Source organism: Vanessa tameamea, chromosome 20, assembly GCF_037043105.1.
Source record: "Vanessa tameamea isolate UH-Manoa-2023 chromosome 20, ilVanTame1 primary haplotype, whole genome shotgun sequence".
Lineage (NCBI taxonomy): Eukaryota > Metazoa > Arthropoda > Insecta > Lepidoptera > Nymphalidae > Vanessa > Vanessa tameamea.
In genome coordinates, this window is record NC_087328.1 from 7,738,104 (window position 1) to 7,757,342 (window position 19,239).

At 32.1% G+C, this 19,239-nt stretch overlaps 1 protein-coding gene across 4 annotated transcripts in view; it reads left to right on the forward strand.

The window, feature by feature from the left end:
• LOC113401694 (uncharacterized protein) overlaps positions 1 to 19,239 on the forward strand; it is a 123,564-nt gene that overhangs the window by 95,594 nt on the left and 8,731 nt on the right. For all 4 annotated transcript variants that reach the window (XM_064218038.1, XM_064218037.1, XM_026641708.2 and 1 more), the window contains exons 4-9: positions 12,368 to 12,445; positions 15,823 to 16,005; positions 16,385 to 16,613; positions 17,344 to 17,656; positions 18,283 to 18,374; positions 19,001 to 19,223. In XM_064218038.1, the coding sequence (XP_064074108.1) occupies positions 12,368 to 12,445; positions 15,823 to 16,005; positions 16,385 to 16,613; positions 17,344 to 17,656; positions 18,283 to 18,374; positions 19,001 to 19,223 (1,118 nt within the window). The remainder of the gene's footprint in view (positions 1 to 12,367; positions 12,446 to 15,822; positions 16,006 to 16,384; positions 16,614 to 17,343; positions 17,657 to 18,282; positions 18,375 to 19,000; positions 19,224 to 19,239) is intronic.

A 19,239-nucleotide genomic window follows, 5' to 3' on the forward strand; every position in this document is an offset into this window, starting at 1 on the left:
AGTTTTTGAATTGTTAATATTTAAATACTAGCAACGTTTCGGAAAGTAGCCTCCAGCGAGAAGAAACGGCAAGAAACTCGCATAGTTGCTTTTTTTTTCAAATAAACAATGCTGTTGTGTACTGGGATGGAACCCGAGCCTAAATCCAGGAGTTTTTTTTTCTAAAAAGTATTATTTTAATGAATAATAAGATTTATTTATTAATTGAGTCTTAATAAACTTTTTAAATTTAGTAAATGGTAAATTGATTATATTTCCCGGTATATTATTATATATGCGTATACTATTGCTCAAAAACGTTCTCTGTACCGTATGCAAACGGAAAGTAGGGTAAGTAGTAACAAGTTTATTCTTATTTCTTGTATTAATAGTATGTTCAATATCCAATAACAGTTAGAATGATGAGACAATTTTGAATAAAACAAGATAAATCCTATGATTTACGTCACAATGTTTTTTATCTCTTCGTAGTGGAGATAAATAAATCAAAATTTTCATTTAAAATACTAAATTATTTAGTGTTGATTGCTGTATTATTAACGCGAAATCCTAAACTTTCGGTGACGTTGTTTTATGTGATAACAATGTCCTTTATGCATCGGAGGGTTTTAGTTTTATTTTGCTTTTTGCGTTCAAAAAGTATAGATTTATTAGATCGCGTGACGATAAGTTGCATTGCTATGGATTCTATATTTAAAAATGGACGTTGGTATAATTATCAAGATTAATCAACTTCAAACGATCGCCATGAAAAATGTATATTATATGGACGTATATTTTTAACGGAGAACGTTTTTATACAGTTCAATTTGTTGCAGCTCGACACTAGATTGTCTCAATACTCTTCTATCGATCTAAGCAATTTGTATAATATATACATCGGGTTTTGAGTCGCTTGCTGTTCAAATTATTCGATTAAATAAAGAGAGCTACATTTTGTAACTGTTATTTATCACAGCCTGATTCTAACCATCAAAAGTAATGCGGCAGAAGTAAGCAATTTTATAAATAAATCTTTCTAATGTAACTGATACTGTTTTGAAATTAAAATCTATATTATTAACTCGCTGAACCTGTGGCATTACCCGCGCGAAATTTATAAAACACAAATTCCATTTTACCCCCTTAGGGGTGGTATTTCGTAAAAATACGTTCTTGGCGGATGTCTACACCCTATAAGGAACCTCCTAACCAAATTTCAAGTTTGTAGGTATAGTTTCTGAGATTTCGTGATTAATCAGTGAGTGGTGTTTAGCTTTAATATATATAGATTTCACGCAGGTCTACAATAGACCCGATCGAAACCTATCCACAATTATACATCGTTAAAAAATAATGATTTTTGCATCGATAACATCCGCAAAATTCGTATAATCTAAATATTTCGATATTAAATACATGAAATTCAATGACATGACTGTTCAACGGGCGGCCATGTTTGACGTTTACGGGTGCAATCAGAAAGTGTGTTCCAAATAATATTTTCGTGCTGGGGTACGGTAGTTAGTATATTTAATTATTTATATTTGTTTAGTTTTATTTATTTTACCAGAGCGAAGTCTGGTTTTCATATAGTGATACAATATTAATGTAATATGATCGCCTTTTTGAAGTAACGATCATATAAAGATCTTTTAGCCGTTTGTGTTACACACTACATATATACAAATACGGGCTGGTATTGTTATAAAAAAAGAGGAATCTAGGTGTGTAGACCCTTAGTGTTGCAATTAGTAAAAGGAGTCTTTGTCGCGTTGAACCATGGGGTAGAGACGCTCTTCACTAAAGTTTTTTTGTCAACTTTTATTGTGTAAAAACAAACGAGTTTAATTTTATAAGTGTCTTTCTTAACGATCGTTAAATTTGAATATATTTTTAAGGTTAGTTTGTATAGTTTATGCCATGAGACATTACTTTTAATTGTTGTATAATATATTATAATTTGTACACTGAGTTTTCGTATGTTTACTGTTGTTTCTAATTTAGCTCGAAAAGGTCGTGTGGAAATCACCAGATGAAATCCTTCTCTAAATAATGTGTACTCACCAACACATATTGGGGCAGCGTGGTAGATTAATCTCTTCGAAAGGAAAGGAGACTCATTGTGATACTTATACCTTACACGAATAGGATATTGTACTACGTATTTTTATTTAAGAATAGTAATAACAGAGCTGAAAAATCACTATGAACTTTCGATGAAAAGGTTTACCTATTTTATATGATATCATGTCTTCTACCACCTAACGACCACTCGTCTCGGTTTCTACCAAAACATTATTTATTCTTGAATCTCGGTACACTTATAACTTTAGAGCATTTTTAAAATAGTGTGATTGTGATACGAGATAGACATATATACCTTTCTCTTTTTGACATTATAATTCGTCATTGAATTCGACAGACAGAATAAGATAACTTAACGGCTAGCTTATTCTTATACCCTATTAAGTTTTTTGTAAAATTATGTCATTACAGTCGCTTTTTTAACAACGACATAAAATAAAAGAAAAGTTATTTTTATACAGAATTGCAATTTAAATTGTAACAAAAGTCTGAGATAGTTAAATGAGCTCGTGTAGGTACTTGCTGTATGAAGGGGGTTTTAATTAGGTCCATTCATTCTTATTCTAATGCGAATTTGTAGAAAAAGAACAATGGCTTTCGAGATTATATCCAGTAATTTAATTAAAAAATAAGTCTCCGGTACTTTATTAATTTTTTTGTGTGGCTAAATATGCCTTTCCAAGATACATAGTTTTAAATCAATGCAGATTTTGTGTTGATATGATTTATGTTTATAACACTTAAAATTTATGTGTAAATAACAAAAGTACCAAAATAATTAGGAATATTAAGTTTTAATTATATTTTTTAAGTAAAATCAAAATAAAGTTTCTTTTTTTTTAATTATTACGTTATAATGATGTGGCGTAAAATGTTCACAGTTAAAAAAAATACGGTTGAATATGTTATTAATTTTGCACAAAATAGTAACTTTGTAAACAGGTTTGCCCAAATAAGCGCAAAATTAAATCGATTTATTACAAATGTAAATAAATAATCATCCAATGCATGAACACAACGTTAAGTAACAAAACAACCGAGTAATGTTAAACCATTTAGTTGAGAGATATGGTTCTCGTTGCCAGAAAATTGTAATAGTTTCGTATATTATTTAAATTTATTTGTAAGCAAAACTCACTTTACCTAGAAATATTCAGGAAGCAGGATAAATGTCGCATCGTCGAGCAAACGCCTGTAGTCTTCGAATAAAATATTAAATTTTCAATTGCATATACATTTCTATGTGTACACAATCAAGAACGTGTTACTTCCGTTGTTATGTCGTCAGTATTGTGTTGTTATATTCGAGTTTTCTCACAAATTATAATAAAAGTATACTTGTCCTACTTCTCGACCACAGGAACCGAAACTATGTTTATTCAGAGGCATTGTAGGGTTCTCAAAATAAGATTAAAATGACCTTGCTTCTGCAAAAGTAGAAATTTATTTAAATATTTCATTTCCATCTCTGTTAGTTCGAGAATGTACGTTGTTGGAATATTTTTATTATAAGCATTTTATAGTCTTTCACTTGCTGTTAATTTTATAACGTTTTTATTGATTTGAAGACGATACTTGTTGCGTTTAGTTTATACCAAGTGGTTATATATTTATAAGAACAGTTGAAAGTAATCGATTAACGTTTGAGGCACTTTTTTTTGCAGACCATACTATATATTAGTCTTTTGCTCTGACCACAAGTATCAAATATGATATTTAATTCAAACTTTAAGTAGGAAACTATTATTATTGAATAATATACTATTTCTAACGAATTATTCCAGGTAAGGTAAGGCAATAAATACGGTTTCAAGGCAAGGAGATCATTTAAACAGAAAACTCTGTCTGTAGTTGATTCCGTGAAACAATTATGTTTTTTTATAATCTTTTTCATGAATGAGAGACGCGGTTGTAATTGTTACAGGCAATAGAAATTCGTATTAAGGTATGATCGATTGATCGCGTTTTGCTTGATCAGTTTTCTCCATGATCATTTTTATATATAGGAGTTTATATGACTATTTATATAAGCATATATAAAACAATATTAATATAACTGAATAGTCGTTAATATATCGATCAGGAGAATTAAGTATAATATGTCGTAAATAATTGTCACATAGATACGCAGTATGTCTTAAATAAATAAAACATTGTTTTTTTACATAATATAAATTTAAAAAAATTGTAGCTTATTACAAAAAGATCTCATGTACAAAGTTAATAAAGAAACAATTAAAATTCGACCACGAAATACGACACTTGAGGTTTTAATGGGCTGTTATATCGAGATTAAGTCCAACTTAATAGTTTTAAAACGTTGCAATAAACCATAAAAAATATTATTAATGCAAAAGCATTTTTGTCTATCTGTCTGTTACGATTTTATGGCTAAACCAGTGAACCGAATTTGATGAAATATCCCGATAACTCGCGAGCGAAGTCGCGGGCCAAAACAGATATTTAATATAAATGCTTGCTAACAGTTCAGTACACAATATACAATATAAAACTATATTAGAGATTGAACAATCATTTAAAGTAAAGGATACCAACGATATCGTTTTATTCAATACGGAATATGTTATGATTTTAATTGAATCAGCTCTTAAATTTAATCATTTAACTTTTTAAGATAATTTCTCCTAAATTTTGAGTTAAATTTTCGTATATAAATACGAAACCATAAATAGATTATTCGAAAATCATTAGTATTCAAATTCCATTAATATTCATTCCGCTTGAATTTCCACGATATAAATCAGTCTCTGGTCGAAATCAATTTGTCACAACATTATTAATTATTATTATGTTACGAATGACACAAATCGTAAATTGAACATTCTCTACAAGATTAAATCGCAAATTTTATAAATACGAGAGAACAGTCCGTAAAAAAATTGGTAGAAATTTGTATTTGATAACAAAAACACTACTGGCATGGTCTATTTATTAGGGAAGGTTTTTATGGCTTAGGTAGGCTAACGGGGAACAATGCCACCTGCATAAGACATAGTAAGTGGTCAGTACTGCTCAAATATATTGGCGTCGTATGTCATTTTAACATACATATGACATTTTTTACATATGCGTCATCAACTTTGGGATTTGAGGTCTAATGTTCCTTGTCAGACTGCTAAACTGTCGTACTCTTGAAACCGGTACATAACAATAAGTATTGCTGCTTGCTAGAATATGTGATGAGTGCTCCAAGTATATATGTATAGGTAACCACATACATATGTATAGATAATTATAACATCAGGCTACGACTTTCTCATTTTAACATTTTAGTTAAATATCTTTAGCTTTGTATAATCGATCTTGCTATCAACTTTAAAAGGGTGTTAACGAAGGATGTCATTTTGGAGTAAGGTGGCCATCAGTGTGAACCCCGACCTTCCTCATTAGCCCTAATGATATGTTCTTCTACAAATGAACAGAGGAAACAAGATTACGAAACTGAGATAAGATGTGCGGGTCTAATGATTGATAATGTTGATTGATAAAAGATGTTTAATTATATATTTTTAAAGATAATCCAGGGGACAGAACGCTTAGATATTAACATAGTCTCGGGTTCAAATCGTAACGTGATGAATTATGATTGATTTTTTTAGTGTTTTCAATCTATAAAATTGGATTGAAGGTGAAGCATATATTTTATTGGACTTGCGAATGGTCTAGACCACCTATCGTTTCTTTTGTCATGTTAATAGAGCGTTACTTCCTTGTGTTCTTAGTTAATTCGAAAATGTAGTACGTCATAAAAAAGACAAGACATTTAATGCTTAATCTATTCTATTATTACGAATTGTCAAAACGAACTATTAAGATATTGTTGCAATAAATTGCTTAAGATAAATTAAAAGTTTATATTGAATACAAAAATATTTAAAATTTGAAATTATATTACAACGCATGAACATATTACTTGTAAATAAGTGAAACCAAAAAAGAAGAAAATATTTTAAATGAGTTTTATCTCAAAACTATAAATGACAAGTGTGCAACCCTAGCTTTGGCAGTTCAATTATTCCTAAGCTCATGTGCTATGCTATAATAAACCTGGAAATGCTACTAAGTGACGCCATTACTAGTTCTAAGCTAAACCAATGCAAGCGATTAATAACTTTGTATCGTAATAGTAAGGTCGCTTTTACAAATCAATGTACAGACGACAATGTTGCAACCATACCTATTTGGTCAATGTTACGATTTTATTATTTTGCTTTCACCAGATTCGAAGTAAGATTGACGTAACAAAGGGAACACAGTGTTCGGTATTTGCTTGTTAACACTTGAATAAGATATGTCGAGTCTATTATTTCATTTAAATATTTAACATTAACAACTGAATTAACACGATCACAGTGTGACTGCAGGCACGAGGGACGTAACATCTTTTTAAATAAATATAAATAAATAAATATCGGACAACATTACATACATTACTCTGATCCCAATGTAAGTAGCTAAAGCACTTGTGTTATGGAAATCAGAAGTAACGACAGTACCACAAACACCCAGACCCAAGACAACATAGAAAACTAATGAAGTTTTTCTACATCGACTCGGCCGGGAATCGAACCCGGGACCTCGGAGTGGCGTACCCATGAAAACCGGTGTACACACTACTCGACCACGGAGGTCGTCAAATACGTTAGTTCCCAAGATTGGTGTCGTATTGAAAATGTAAGAAATGGTTAACATTTCTCACGGCGCTAATGACAATAAGGTGGCCTATATGCTCATGCTCCAACCTATACCATAAAAAGAGCACTTTACTCCCTCACTCTTCCGATAGAAGAGAGTCCAGTAGAAGTATTCTGTTAGGAAAACTCGAAACTCATTGCAAAATACGAACGTGATATGTCCGATTCCGATATGCGACATTGATTATAAATTATAAAATTTGTAGGCTACGAGTATTAAAGTGGCGTATCATCATAAGTCGATTGACAAAATTTTAAGAGTTGAGATACGAAGTGAAATTTACAGAATCGAACTGGCTTTGTTTATTTCCCGAGACATGAGCGTAAACACTTCTCACTTTTATACTTTGGGCTGCCACTGACAGCTTCTTGACGGGGATCTAAAACTTTTAATTCCGGCCCGGCTTGAACCCTGGACGTTGGGTCTAAACCTGGATTTACAACCTCATAAACTACCTAACGATTAAATATTTCTAAAATACAATATAAGTAAAATTTAAATACATTTTAAATAGACAAACGATGTTAAATAGAAACTTAATGCGAGTAAATGAAAACGGTGCATTTACCAGAGTCGGACTTTGTACAGTCCTTTTGACTTGGTATCACACATTAACCAGTTATTAATACCTTTTGTAATGTGTAGTATTATAGTAATATACTCATATGAACTTCTTAAACCATTTACATTATAATGTCTATAAACAAAGGAGATCATCATTTTCTATCTCACTTCAAAATGCAGAAAACCGACTTATTATTATTATGCTTATTGTTATATATTGCTTTTTGTCATTATTTCGTTTGTATATCCGAAAGAAAAACATTGCTTGGAGTCCGATTTCACATTTAAAATTAACTTATCCATTTTTAAAAGTATATTTCTTTTAGGACTGATCAGAATTTAATAAATAGTTACGTAATGCATTATACGTCGAGTGTGCAGTTAAGCAGTGTTGATTTTGCATCTGTAAATATATACGTCCATAATATTACAAAAACTTTATTTATTAAATACACTTAAAAAAAATACCGGCTGTGTAAGCGTTTGCCGAATGGTGGCGAGAATGACATTATGTAATTATGTATAAAATGATAATGAGCTTGGAGAGTAAATCATCACTTCAAAATGTGCTGCACATAAACCCGTATATATGTTCATATTCTGAATAACACAAACTATTGACTGCCTCATTGGTCTAGTGGCTAGACATAAGGCTGCAGATCCCTAGGTCCTGGGTTCAAACCTCTTGTTAGACCGATAAAAAATTATTGGAGTTTTCTATAGAAATTCTCATTAACAGCCCGGAGTCTCTAAGCTGGAAGTATGTATCTCGTGCCTCGGAAAACGCGTAAAATTGTTGGTCTGTACCTGAAATCTTTCCAGTAGTGTCGGATTTGCCGTCTCATCGGATTATGAGTGTGAGAATAGAGAATGAATCTGTGTTTACGCACACACCTGTAAACTATAACATAACCTGTGTAGTTGGCTGGACTCCCTTGAGATTTGGTGACGTGTCCGAAATCGGTCAAGATACATAATCATCATCCAAAACAAAACGAGGAAAACGTTAAAAAAAAATAAACGAAATATCGGACTCACAACTGAAATATCATTAATGTTGCTTTGAAAATAGGAGGAAAAAGTTAGGATAAAAAGATTTTCCTTCAATATATCGTATAGATAAAAAAACTAACCGTTATTAAAGAAAATAATAAAATACTTTACAAGTCGCGAACCCAAACGACTGATAATAACTTTTGTGACGCATGTTGGGAATTACGATTCTTATATGAAAAAAAAAAAAAAAAACTTTAGTATCAATATCGTAAACTTGAGCCCGTGGATTTGTTCGAGTATTTTAAAGAACCTTTATTGATTGCCGTGCTTTGTTATGTGTATTAAATAATCTGGATGATCTATAGAGGCAAAGAGTTTAATCAAAACAGATAAATGCATAAATATATGACATTCATAATACAAGTTCGAATTTCAAAATGCAAATGTTTTTTTTTTTTTAATTTTTAATCTATCTTAATATTTTTGTATATGATTTCAATGTTTCATAAGTAAATGTTACAGTTCATTAAAATTGAATACACGTTTTCTATTTTACTAGTCAATGCTATTTTTGTTATTATTTCTGCGGCGAGTTTCGAGTTTGTTGTACCAGAGCAGCTTTACCACCAAACACCTTTCGAACCATTTGTATGTCCGTAAAAAAAAACCTTACGTCGAGTCCATTTTACTTTGCCCAGCCATACTTAAAATTAATTAAAAAAAAGTTTTTGCTTATTATAAATGAAGTCCAGACCGTAAATGTTCTACTGCTGGATTGAGAATCTCGAGAAGGATTAGAGTATATTCCATTAAGCTGCCGCAGCACGGGTTGGTTGGAAATTCATCAGACACAATATGTTTAAATACAATGTTTTCTCCCCAGCCGATCACGAGATAAATAAAAAAAAAAACAAATTTAAAAATCGAACGAGCGATATTCTTTAAAAACACACATATTATTTCAAGACTGAGCCATGTTATGAGTTACGGTATATAAATTTAAACTATGCCATTATAATATGAAATCCGGTTTAATGTACGCCAAGAAAAAGCACAGGCGAGGCAGCGGAATTAAAGTGAGCTATACGATTTACGCAATGAGGAAAATCCAAAATAAATACGGCTTCACGAGTCTAAAGCAATCATCGTGCTGCAGTCAACACTTCACTTATAGAACTAACAAGATGTATACAAGAATATATTTTGAAATCATTTTCCTGTGTAAGAAAAGATAAACTGTCGTAATTGCAAACTTATTAAACTTCAGATTAGCTTATTCCTTTTCCATGTACATCTACTTAAATGTTTAGTCTTAGAAGTGATTTTCCAAAGTGCCTTAAACATTTACATAGTTACGCGTAACTGCTTTAAAAATTAATTGTTATATATCCATATGTTTTCTTACTGTAAAATATTTTATTCGTTTTATAAATAACGGATAACTGATACCGTTAAATAATGCTATTTTTAATGTATTTTTTATACAGCATCTTTCCAAAATATGAAATAAAATACTTGTGAGGATACTTATCTAGTTAAATTGAGAAAAACAACCTCCGTGGTCGAGTAGTGTACACCGGTTTTCATGGGTACGCCACTCCGAGGTCCCGGGTTCGATCCCGGCAGAGTCGATGTAGAAAAAGTTCATTAATTTTCTATGCTGTCTTGGGTCTGGTCTGGTGTGTGGTACCGTCGTTACTTCTGATTTTCCATAACACAAGTGCTACTGCTACTTACATTGGGATCAGAGTAATGTATGTGATGTTGTTGAATATTTAAATAAGAGTCTTACGTGATACTGTGTATCGTGTACAGTAACATAATATTCGCTTAAAGCAATTGATATATACAAAAATCTCTTTATCTTTATGTTATAGGGGGGGGGGGGGGGGTTGTTAGAAATTTGAGATCGAAGGTTAATTACAGGTCGTTGATCTACAAGGACAAATTTATCAAATTTACTATACTTGTAGAAAACATGTCTTGTTTATAACCGACTTTGAAATAGGAGAAGGTTTTCGATGCGTTTGTATATATTTATGTATGTTTGGTTTCACAATGAACCGATTTTATTGATTATTTCTGTTTCAGTTTCAGTCTGGACTTTGTTCAATTTTTCACGTTCAATTGTTTGATGTAGGCTTTTGTTTTATTCGAAAATAATATTTCATAGCACGAATGTACTCAAGCAATAAATTTACAGCCATTCGTTTTCGATGTAGTTACGCCAGCGCGGCGAATCGTGAGATGTCAGATTAAAAACGCCTTATATTTATCGTTTTTCTATGATCGTCTTCCGAGTTCCGCGTGCAGAGACACCGGCGCAATTTCCGCTGTTCACAATTTCTAAGCTAATTTCACAGTATATTATATTGCTAGATCTTTCTCATTAGAAGCATTAAAATGATCGCAAATCTTTTACTAAACGTTTAGTAAGTCGGGTACAAATACGGTGGCTCATTTAATTGTCATTAAATTAATTTTTAGTGAGCCGACATGGCCCAGTCGTTAGAACGCGTGCATCTTAACCGATGATTTCGGGTTCAAACCCAAGCAAGCACCACTGAATTTTCATGTGCTTAATTTGTGTTTATAAGTCATCTCGTGCTCGGCGGTGAAGGAAAACATCTTGAGGAAACCTGCATGTGTCTAATTTCAACGAAATTCTGCCACGTGTGTATTCCACCACCCGCTTTGGAGCAGCGTGGTGGAATATGCTCCAAACCTTCTCCTCAAAGGGAGAGGAGGCCTTGGCCCAGCAGTGGGAAATTTACAGGCTGGTAATGTAATGTAAAATTAATTTAAAGATTAGATATTGTACATGCGCATATGTATATGTAAATATACGTAAACCTATTTCCTACCTTTCATTTTCAACGTTAACGATAACCAACATAAAGCCTAAATCACACGTATCATCCTGACCTACTTCCCACAACACTATCGTATATAAAATCATGATTTAAGATTCTAAAGGCTCTTATCTACTTCGACCTCGACGTGCGATCGATACCTCATAAAATATTGTATTCAATATGTCTGCTACTGAATAAGGTTTCGTATGAAGTGACTTTAACAATAATTTTAACGTACATGATTAATTTCCATGTGAAAACTTATTCACTGTAACTAATTGTAATCTTTAAAAATATGAAAATCTTCGTAGCAAATCGATATTTATTTATGTTATTTGTTTTCGAAAAGAAAGTTAAAGAAAATATTTATTAAAACAAACCTTTAGTTGGTAATATACTAAATTAACTTAATTTTTTTTTTTAATACAAACTCATTGAAACAAATAAATTTGACTTAAAATTTGAAAATATTGGAAATTATTATATAAGTATTGTGACCAAAGATGCAAATTCAAAAGATGCGCTGACTGATCAAAAACTACATGTCCAATATACTCCACATTTATCAAACACTATGGAATTTAAATCTGTGTTCTATTTCAATCGTATACATTATAATTATGTACCCAAATATCTGTGGAAACTATCGACGTAATTATATCCACAAATTCCACCAAATAAATACCAAATGTCAACTTATTTGACACTAGACAGAATTATATTTATAGGCTATTCTCTACCAAAACAAAGCTATACTAATTATGATATTGATAATGTCACCAGATTTTAGCCAATTATGTCAGTCGATAGTAAATTATTACCACGAATTGACCAATCAAGTGGCTTTTATCTACTCAATACTGGTTCGATCAATATCTCATCAATTATTACGAAGTTAAGTTTGAATGATACTAACTTAGACAGCTTACACAATGGCGATTGTTTGTTACAATGGAAATTGGACGTTGAACGTTCTTACGTAACTTTTTTGTTATTTGATTAAAATAAACTACTAGTATAACAAAAGATTTTGAATTGATTTTGAAATTAACATAAGATGATGAATAATTGTTATAGCGTACAATTTATATTTTATGTAAATATGAAATATTTAATTAATTATAAATTGATAATCATTTATTTTTTTTTAATATTTTTTATTTTTTCAGGACACACGGACGCACGTGGTGGTCGAACTCTACGAGACTGAAAAGTCTTATGTGGAGGCGTTGGAAATTTTAGTTAAGGTAAATGAAATTTAAATAGTAGAACATTCCTGTAGTAATATAGTTATGTAGTTATTTCTGTGGTAATTTTCTCGATGGTAGGGTTTAATGCAATCTCGTCTGGGTAGGTACCATCCACATATCAAATATTCTGTTGTCAAACAGCAATATTTACTTAGTACTAATGTGTTTCGACTTTAAGAATGAGTGAGTCAGTGTAACTACAGGCACAATGGATATGATATCTGAATTCCCAAGGTGATTGGCACATTGTCTATGTAAGGATTAGCTAATATTTCTTACAGCTCTAATGTCTGTCGGCAGTGGCATCAGTGGGCCAGCTACTCGTCCGCCTAGCTATAATTAAAAAAAACACTTAAAATAAAAATAGATTTCACATTAAATAAAATAATTTTCCTATGTGCATCACACAATACAATTAAATAAATAGTTAATAAAATATATGCATATGTTTTTAAATAATATTGGCAGTAGAATATCTGATGAGTGGGTGGTACCTACCCAGATAGTCTTGCACAAAGTCCTTTTATATCTCGAGTAATGGAATAGTGGCTATATTTACAGCAGTTATATTCAAACTGCAATTTAATTTCAATCCCTATTCGATAAAGCAATAGACGAATGAGCGTATCGCCTTGTTAACAGACGATAAAAATGTATAAATTTATTTGGTTTAAATTGCCGATTAAGAATATCGATATAATGTTTCTAGACACAGTATTCAGTTGTGTACAATTTACCTTCCATACCTCAAGTTCAGGTTCTGTGGGTAGAATATAAGGGTAAATAAGTTCTAAGAAACAATCGCGGGTTTGATCAAGAATTTTGTTTTTCGTGAACTCTCCAGCACGCTATATAGGATAGTCTTCTCATTACAAGGTGTTAGGACTTTGTGTAAATCCAGCTGGGTAGGTACCATCCACTCATCAGATATTCTACCGCCAAATAGCAATATTTAGTATTATCGTTTTCCGGCTTGAAGGATATAACATCTTAGTTTCCGATGGCGATATAAGGAATGGTTAATATTTCTTACTTACCTTCAGGTGGCTCATTTGTCCTACCAATACCATAAAAAATATTTTATGGTATTTATTATAAAATTATTTTATATTACGGTATGGTATTATCTAAAGAATAATGGCTTTTTTCGTTATTGTTATATCGTCTTCCCTTCATTGATTGGACTATTATAGTGAGGTATTAGAAAGAGCATCTTTGTTGCAATGCACTACACATTTATTTTATAAGCTACGCAGTTGGCTCGCAGTTGGCCCATCTCAGTATCGATTAAAAGGAAATCATTAAATTAATTAAAATTTAGTTTGAATTATATCGTAAAATATATATCCAAAAACGTTCAGCATCCCTTACAAAGTACACGAAATCACACACAATTATGAACCTTATTTGATGTTCGTACGAAATGTTTTCGCTCGATTGAGTCTCGTATGTATTTTAGATGTCACTTTTCTGAGTTATAAGGGCATCATAAAATTATAATAATAACTCTGTCCGTTCATCCGTTCTAAATTAAGTGGCGGGTGACAAATTCATGATATTTACGTGCTCATCGAAATATCAGGGCTGGCAAATTTTTGGCATGATTGCATGAATTTTCCTTATTCCATTGATGTATTTCTTTGATACTGTGGGACGATGAAAACGCGAATTGAACGATTGGTAATTTGAAGATTGATGAATTATTTAATGCTAATTTTAATTTCAAATATGATGGTTAATATATTTGTTGAAATGAAGTGGCAAAGTTTTTTTTTTTTATTATTTGTGTATAAAATAGATCCATTATATTTGTTTAATACTATAACGAAAATGGATAAATAAATGGGTTATTAATGGCACATTGACTGTATATCTTGACGGTACCACTGTACCGTCAAGTGATGCCGGTGCATAATGTGCCGGTTACCAAGGGATTCAAGATATTATTGGCATGTTATGCGGAGGAATGAGGACCATGTTGTGAGAAAGGTTTTGAAAATGGATGTGGATGGATATAGAGGTAGGGGACGACCCAAGAAACGATGGATGGATTGTGTGAAAGACGATATGGTTAGAAAGAATGTTACTAGTGAGATGAAGTCCGATAGAGAAGTATGGAAGAAGAAGACATGCTGCGCCGACCTCAAGTAAAATTGGGATAAGGGCAGGAGGATGAAATGTCCCTTGTATACAGATACAAGGGACATAATATCTTTACACTAGCTCACTCGCTCCAAATCAAGACATAGCAATATAAAATTTTAAATTATTTTATGGTAGAGTAAACAAATGGGTTTTGTAAAATTAAAAAAAAAACGACATTTTTTTTTTATAAAATAATTGTTGAAGTCCAAGCAGCTGAGTTGCCCCAGTGCTTAGAATCCGTGAATCTTAAACGATCACCGTTCAAGTTCAGGCAATCAACACTTATTTTTCTTGAATCAAATTTCTATTTCATCTCGTGATTGATTGTTAAATCAACTTTGAGAGGATACGGCAGACGAAACTCTTTCAGCCTTGGAATAATCCCTAAACATTATTTTTAAAAGGAAAGAAGGCAGGCAGAAGAGGAAACTTTTGTTCAAATGTTAAATTTCTCATCGATCATGGAGATATGATATTTTAATTTAGCGAAATGTATTTAATTAATTTAATTAAATTTGAATTATTTCTTTATATTAAAATGTTACAATTTTAATGGAGTTTAAATTAATGTCAACTCGATACCCTAAAATTACAAGACATAAGAGAGACACTTACATTTTTATTTACATTATGTTAGATGACACCCCTTACCACAGTAGCAAATTTTCCGCTCCACAGCGGCACTTAGTAGCTCAGCTGTTGATTGTATTACGTTAGATGTAGCACTAAGCAGCGCTAGATTGTTAAATTAATTACTTAGATAATACTATAATGGCATTGACATTTATATCTTCTTAGTGGCATATATTTTTCCACTACCTTTGTAAATACCTATAAGAAGTCGTGATACCGTCCATTTTTAAACAAATTGACTTAGATTGTCACTTTAAGAACTTGAGACGTTAAGTCTCTAAACAAAGGCTGATTTTTCCCAGGGGTTAGAATATATACGTATATTGTGGGTTCATACTTGGGCAAGCACCATTGAGTATGCATGTGCTTTATTTGTATTTTTTATATCTTGTGCTCGGTGGTGAAGGATGTCATCAGATAAAAATCTTCCACAAATGTATTCACCAATCCGCAATGTCCCTAAGTGGTAAAATAAATTCCTAACCTTCTTATCAAATGAAGAAGAGACCTTAGCCCAGCTATTGGATACTTACCGGTTATTACTGTACTTTTACAAAAACTTTCTGTATCATTTTTTTTCAAAATCCATTCAACAGAAATACCTACAACCACTGAAGAGTCCAGAGAATGCTGGTCTCCTCGACGCGTTTGTGGTGGACGAGATATTTTACCAAGTGCCGGCGATATTGAACGTGCACCAAGTATTCCTCGAGCAGTTGAGACGAAGACTGGAACAATGGGACCTGCAGCAGAAAGTTGGCGACGTTTTCTTAGATGTGGTAAATTTTTTTCCTTACTTTTATTTTAAGACTATAAATTTTTGGAGATTAAAGAATCTGTGGAGATACCTTTGTCTTAATAAAATTATACTAACATTTTCAATTTTTCAATCAGTTTGATTTAGGTTTAAATTACTATTTTTGTTTCATTCCAATGTTCTATGCGTTTTTATTGCTTTAGTAGGTATCTACTAAATAAGAGATTGTAGAATGTAATTTACTCGCCTCCTTATTACAAATATTGTGATACATTTTCATCAGCTTTCATTAAACAAAAGTTGATGCCTTAATTAATTTTCAATGACAGCGACTTTTAATCTTGAAGAATAATTTAATTATTCATTGTTAAAATGAATATATTTGTTCATTCTCTTTTTAGTTTACCAAACCCACCGTAATGGACACTTACATGTCCTTCATCAACAATTTAAAGAAAGCGAAAGAAACTATAAAGAATGCAGCAGCTTCAAGGCCAGCGTTTGCAAAATTCCTGGACGCTATGGCAAGGGACCACAAAGGAAAACTGTCACTGGACAACCTCCTTATAAAACCAGTCCAGAAGTTCCCCAGTTACAAACTCTTGATACAAAGGCTGATAAAACATACAGGTACATCATATACTAAATATTTTACTCCTTTTCGCCGCCTTATAAACAAGAGTTGCATTCAGTTGGACAGGTGTGAATAACCTCTGGTCTTTGTATCATGAATGTAGGTCTAAATTGATGAAATACTAACGTTTTAATTCCAAACAACGGTTTCGTAAATATTTAGTTTTTAAATGATTCTTCTGGAACGTTGTCTGGCAGAAAATTATAATATTTAAAATTACTTGCTATTATGCTCCGGCCACTTTATCGTTATAAGGCGAATATTTGCATCTGGACCACCAAATCGGAAATGGAAATTATTCGAGCAAATTCGAGTGCCCTTCGCACGGCTACTAAATTACTGCACATTAAATTAATTTAGGGTTTTATTGCGATAACGTTCGTGTGGTTGGCTACACTTCGCGCGCTCTCTGTTTACAGCGAAACTTCGAGCGGATTTCCATTTCTTCCGCATCTAGTTGACGATAATTATCGTGGCGTTTCTAAACTGCATTTTTTTTTATTATGCATATATAAAGCTAATACAGATGTTTGTTGATCGAACATGAAGTTTTATTGAGATAACGCCACACGAATCTTTGCGCAATCATGTGGCTGCAGCATAACGCAAAGCTATATATTATACGGAACTACCTAAAATATTAGTTCATAATAAACTTGACATAAACCGTATTTTCTTGACAAATCTTAAACTTATATCAGTTATGTTTGAGCATTTCATTTACAGATCAATCACATCCCGACCACAAATTGCTCCTCGAAGCTCAAAAAGAGATCCACGATCTCTTAGAGCTAATAAACTGTACAGAGAGAGAAAGCTTAGAGATGGAACAACAACAGCAAACTCTCAGAGAACTCGAGCAAATGATTGAAGGTCTATCAAACTTGGTGACAGCTGACAGGACGTTTATAAGACATGAAATGGTCACGATGCCTTCAGCGCAAGGAACCATTAAAGACAGATCACTGTTCCTGTTTAACGATACACTTCTCATAACTAGCGTTAAAAGAAGGACTGGCACTATAAAGAAACCCATTCCGTAAGTTTTAGATAAGATTAAGACAATAGATCATTTTATAAGTAACATTAGATATCTAGAAGGCCAAGACAGCTCCAAGTAATGCTCATGCAGCAATGCAATGCAAACAGATCTATCGGTTTTAGGAGTTGGACAACTCTATGCTCGTGACGATAATCCATAGATAGATAATGTTAAACAGTGTAATATATCATTGTACTTAATAGAAACCGTTTTGTAAATACAGCAACGCATAATTTTGTATTTATTGATTCTTAGATTTTATTGTATTTTGTACTTGACTTTTGTAAATGAAATATGAAATGAATATATAGATACATTAATCAATAAACAAACTTGTTTTGACTCACATTTCTTCTACTAAAATTATTTGTCTCAATATCTCAGTGCACATAAGACTATCGGTGTACAAGCTTAAAGATTTTTTATTTAACCCGTTTATGATCTCACTGTAAGATTTAGTAGTTTGAGAAAATAGGATTATGAGTAATGTTTTGAAAAAAACATCGTTCGTACTCTGACTCATAAAATAAAATGTTTGTAAACAAAAAATGAGTTCCTTTGTTCATTTTCTTGTAACGAGTCAAATATATAAGAGTTACAACGTATTATTAAATTTATTACAGAACATATCAAAGTAGTATAGCGAGTCAGATGGAAGGAAACAAGTATAAACTTCTAATGAGGATATCGTTGGCTGATGTTGAAATCGTTAAAGGTAAGATAAATATTACACGTAGTATTTTTTTTCTTTCTTTATGATATTTATGGCAACGACATTATTTTATTTGAATCGCAAGGCTCATTAAATTAAATGGTATCGATTTTCTCCAAGGCGGAATAGCGTCGTGGAAATTGCCTTATACTTTTCCCTTAAGAGAAAAGGATGTCTTTGTTCATTAGGTCATTAAAAGTTGTTATTATGCATTGACACATAAATATCAATCATAAGAACCAAACACTTATGAAATATTAATTTGAACACACTTAATTATCACATTTAAATTGACACTATAGCCTATTATACAAATTTCATAAAAAAAAAAAAAAAAATTTTGATGGCAAAGGCAATATGACAGAGTTCCTTGTTTGCATATTTTTCATAATATAGATAAAAAAATTAGCACATGACATCTACGACTTGTTGTTTGCTAAAAATTGGTCTATATGTTAATATAATATCAACTATATGTTAATACCTAACTCTTGAAACTAAGATATTATATCTCGACCTTCAAACTGGAAAACAAAGATTCATAGCTGTCTTTAGAATAAGGCGGGCACACACGAAACCTAACCAAATGGTCTTAATGGTCGGTAATTACGTATTTCATATAATTTTAGCAAAAGACGAAAACATAAGACGAATAATGCATGAAGTAGAAACACTTACAGAAGATGTGAATACATTAACACAAATATCGGAGCACGTGGCAGCGCTGCACACCCAGCACTCCCAGTTAGAGGAGCTCGTGAGGGAAATGCTGCATACCGTCAACCGACAGCTGTCTGAGAGGCAGAACAGTGACACGCAACTCTGCTACATGGAGATCAGTGTTAATACCTCGTAAGTATAAATAAAT